Below are 4,204 nucleotides of genomic sequence, written 5' to 3'. Positions count from 1 at the left end.
TTGAGAGAACCAAGAGTCCTCATCTTAATAAAGGCTTTGTAATGCTAAGAAAGATATAGCAGTTGGTGGTGAATTCAATAAAATAGCAGTTTTAAAGCATATCTTCCACCAGTGGAAGTATAGTGCAAAAAGTGACTAAATCCAGTTTTCCTCTGCAGAATCCTGCAACACCATAATTTATCACATACCACCTCTAGAATACCACCAACAATTATCACTATTTTTTCGATGAGTATTGTTTAAAAAGAAGAAACATCTATTCTCGGATAAATTTATTAAATCTATAAAAAAATAAAAATTGGGTTTAGGGTATCACTATCGAGTTATACATATAAACTTATAATGATGTATATATTTGAAAGATTGTTATGTGAGACTTATATAATCTTAAAGTTGTGGTATTGGGCTTGGATCAGTCCAAAACCATGCACAAAATACTTGTGATACATGCCATTTATGGTCATTAATGCATCTTTAACGTTAGAAAATTGAATAGAATGCGTTACAACACATCCTAATAAATAATTCATTTGCGTGCAATTTCAAGTTTATTTGACTTGGGAGAAATTCTTAGGTGGACACAACCCTAATAAATAGTTTTACACACAACCAATCATAAAATTTTAATTAATTAAAAAATAAAAATGTAATCTTCTTTCTTCTTCATAATCACAACCACCCATGAATCCAATTAAAAAATAAATTAAAATTTAAATAAATTTTAAATTTTTTCTCTCCTTCATAATGAATTGTCTTATTTCTATTAGTTGTGACTAAGAAGAAGGTTTTATGTCTGTGTGCATGCAAGAATTCCTCTAGACTGGGAGTCCCAACTTTAGGGTGAGGCAAATAAAATTTGCAAAGTTTAACTTTTTATAACTAAGTAGAGGCATCAGTCAAATCCATCCACTCAAGATAAGACCTATATATACACCACACTATCCATGAACTAAACTTATAAATTGTTGAAATTTCAAGTAAAAAACATTATTTTCTACTAGCGTGAAGAGGTTTTTGACATTTTTAATAAAATATATTCGATAAATATACATATATATATATAATGAAAAATGTGCTACAATATCAATATAAAATAAATTATGTTGACTTCTGAACCTCTTCTTCCCAGTGCCTTATACGTCTTGCATATGTTGTTTCCCATTCTCTTGCACCTATACTACAATTCTGTCTCCATTCATCAGTGATGGGAGGCAATGGACAATTGGGTTTCAACTTCACCTGAACCCAATGATTATTGTTAACAAAACCAATCGCAAAAATTTCGTGACTACTCACTGTTTTGCATGGAGATCTCAGCAATGGGAAGAAAGTGAAGTTAGCGTTAAGGTTCTTGGACAATGAGACGAATATGACATTGTATCTAGAAGCAATACAGTAACCTATTTCAGGAATCATCATCCACTTGTCAGAATTTTGAGGACCTAAGCTATCTACTTTCAACGAACTCCTAACACTAGATATTGTGTCATGAAATACTTTAGAATACAATTGTTGTTGTTGAGAAACTTCAACATCTAACTGCTCCCGAACTAAAGGCCATGACTCTTCGCCCATTTCAAGTAAAGCTCCAATAGCACGGAAACCACAATTTCCATCATCATCCACATCAATAATGTCATCAATGTACTTATGTAAGAAAATAGGAAATTGAGACAAGTAATATCTTAAAGACTTGCTAGACAGATGACTTTCAGTTGGTTTTGTACATAATCTCTTCGTAGTCTGACTTCCTTGTGAGTCCTTAACATACTTCCACATGGAAGGATCACAATGCACATCACTTTCTTGACTCTGTTTTCTCTTATTAATTTCTCTCTTTGGCGTGTGCTTCATTGATGGCAGACACATGGAAGTTGTGGATGAATGTGTTAGTTCCCAAACTTTTTTCTTCATCATCCTCTTGCCTACAATGTCCAGCGTATTGAAATGCTTCTTCAACTCTTGACACTCTTCCTCTAAATTCAATTGTGTCTCACTATCTTCTTGAGAGACTTTATACTAAAATTTAAAAGAGGTATTTAAAATCAATCGATAAATATACATGATAAATATGTTCCACAAATAAATTTATATAGAAAAATAATCAAACAGTTATAAATGAATCTGATTGGATGTCTGTGTAATACTTCTTTACACTGACAATGCACTACCATTAAACTCTTTAAATATTTTACATTGATAAATAGAAAACAAATATGGGATAAATGTTTCTAAGATAAAAATGGTAAAATATTTATTTTAAAAAAAAACAATTAAAAAATGGGACAAATTGTCATTCATAGATATTAAATAATACCATAAAAATTGTAAAAAAAAAACCCATATAAATATCAGTCAATTATTAAAAAAAGAAGACAATTACTTAGTTCATTAATATAATAAAAATTAAATTTTAGAATTTAAGAGATGTGAAATAAATGATAAGTTGAGAATAAAAGCAAGTGACAAGACAACAAGCAAATAAACCCACAAATAATCATTGATGCAATCCAACACACTCTAAAAGATTGAGTCAGTTTAAAAGGAAGACTATTATATTTCTTCTTTAATTCAAACCAAAGTACTGTCAATGTGCGTACTCAAAAGAACAAACACTGGAATCATACCTTAGAAGTCATTGCCCATTTCTTATGCACCCTTTCCGAACGTTGAAACTCCATTTTTTCATTACTCGCAGTTTCAGCAGCCTTTACCCTCTCCCTTTTTTTTATTTCACAATTATGCTGTAAAATATTAATAATTAACAAACAATATCATCAAATCATCACTCACATCATTTAGTTAAAATCGTAAGACATGCAATAACAATCAAACCTTAGAATCGATCAAGTCTAAACACGATAAAAAACCAATGAAGATAAAAACACACCTGTTGTGGAATTGGTCGGATCCACCTTCCATTGACCCAGTTGTGGTGTAACCTAAGTTTTCTTTCAGGGTACGATTGCCGCTCTTTCCAGTCATAGAAATCCACAACCCATATACCGTCCCCTGATGATCCAGATATCCAACCCTCCCACCATCCGCCGTTGTAATAAGCATCCACATCATCTCCAATACGGAAGTCGTGCACGATATCCTTCGGAGGAATCGGACGGAGTTGAGAAAGCTTAGCTTTTTCTCGGAGGCCCTTTGTTTTATCCTCCTTCTCCATTATCTTGTCATACTTTACATAAAACTCGTCGCCATGGAGACAACGGATAATCTTTCCTGTGAACCATGAACCTTGGAATCCCTTAACATAGTTACTGATTTCAACTAATACTCCTGGTCTGAAGATGTTTGATGCGGCGGAAGAAGAACGAGCCAAGGGTTTGGATGCCATGGAATATCAGGTTAGGGTTTCACACGCTGTGGTTGCAGAAATGGAAAAGAGAAAACGGTGAAGTGAATGAGAATGAGAAGATTGTCTTTTATAGCTGTGTTTGGCGGCAATTAAATTTAAAAGGAGTCGTGTATGTTCGGCTAATTTCATTTTCAAATCAACCGATGCAACGTATGGATGTAATATTGGTAAAATTTATTATTAATTGGTATAATATCTTTTCATATATTTAGATATATTTTTATTAGAGATTTTTTGACATATAATTAAATATCTGTTCAAGGCACTAATTCTTTTATAGTTAAAAAAATACCCGCTTGCCAAAATTAAATGTTTTTTTACATAAATATATTTTATTGAAAGGAAATAGTATATTTTTCTATATAAAAAATAATTGATCAATTGACACATAATAATGTTTTAAATTTTACCATAAATTTATATTATCTAAAGGTTTGAATTTAAAAAAGAAAATAAAATTGGAAAGTTACTATGCGCGGACAGAATTAGATTCGTTAACTTTTTCGCAATGAATTTCAAAATTTTATTATTATATGATGAAACAAACACAAAAAGTAGGGTATTTGGTTTATTTTTTAAAAAAATCAAACATGGGTCGAACGCGTAACTGGGCTTATGAGCTGCTATTGCGCTACCACTGCGGTCCACAAGCATTAATGTTTGTACAACAACAAATTTTATTTATATAGATTTTATATTAATAATTAAAAAAGCCCAGCCCAAAACCGGTCCTGATCAACGGAAACTATCAGTGATGACTGATACATTCGTGGCTATATGTGATCTAAACCTATTGAAATTATTACCTACGGATCATATGTCCAAGAAAAAAACTTA

At 31.8% G+C, this 4,204-nt stretch overlaps 1 protein-coding gene across 1 annotated transcript; it reads right to left on the bottom strand.

Annotated features, from left to right (window-relative positions):
* Positions 1-1,080: 1,080 nt before the first annotated feature.
* Positions 1,081-3,396, bottom strand: LOC131615809 (uncharacterized). The gene is made up of 3 exons (XM_058886972.1): positions 2,891-3,396; positions 2,628-2,744; positions 1,081-2,019 (listed from the first exon to the last, which is right to left on the bottom strand). The coding sequence occupies exons 1-3, from the start codon at positions 3,344-3,346 to the stop codon at positions 1,099-1,101; spliced, it is 1,494 nt and encodes a 497-aa protein (XP_058742955.1). The 5' UTR covers positions 3,347-3,396; the 3' UTR covers positions 1,081-1,098.
* Positions 3,397-4,204: the final 808 nt, after the last annotated feature.

Source organism: Vicia villosa, linkage group LG1, assembly GCF_029867415.1.
Source record: "Vicia villosa cultivar HV-30 ecotype Madison, WI linkage group LG1, Vvil1.0, whole genome shotgun sequence".
Taxonomy (NCBI): Eukaryota; Viridiplantae; Streptophyta; class Magnoliopsida; order Fabales; family Fabaceae; genus Vicia; species Vicia villosa.
The sequence above is the reverse complement of the archived record's forward strand: the minus strand, read 5'-3'. Positions and strand labels throughout refer to the sequence as shown.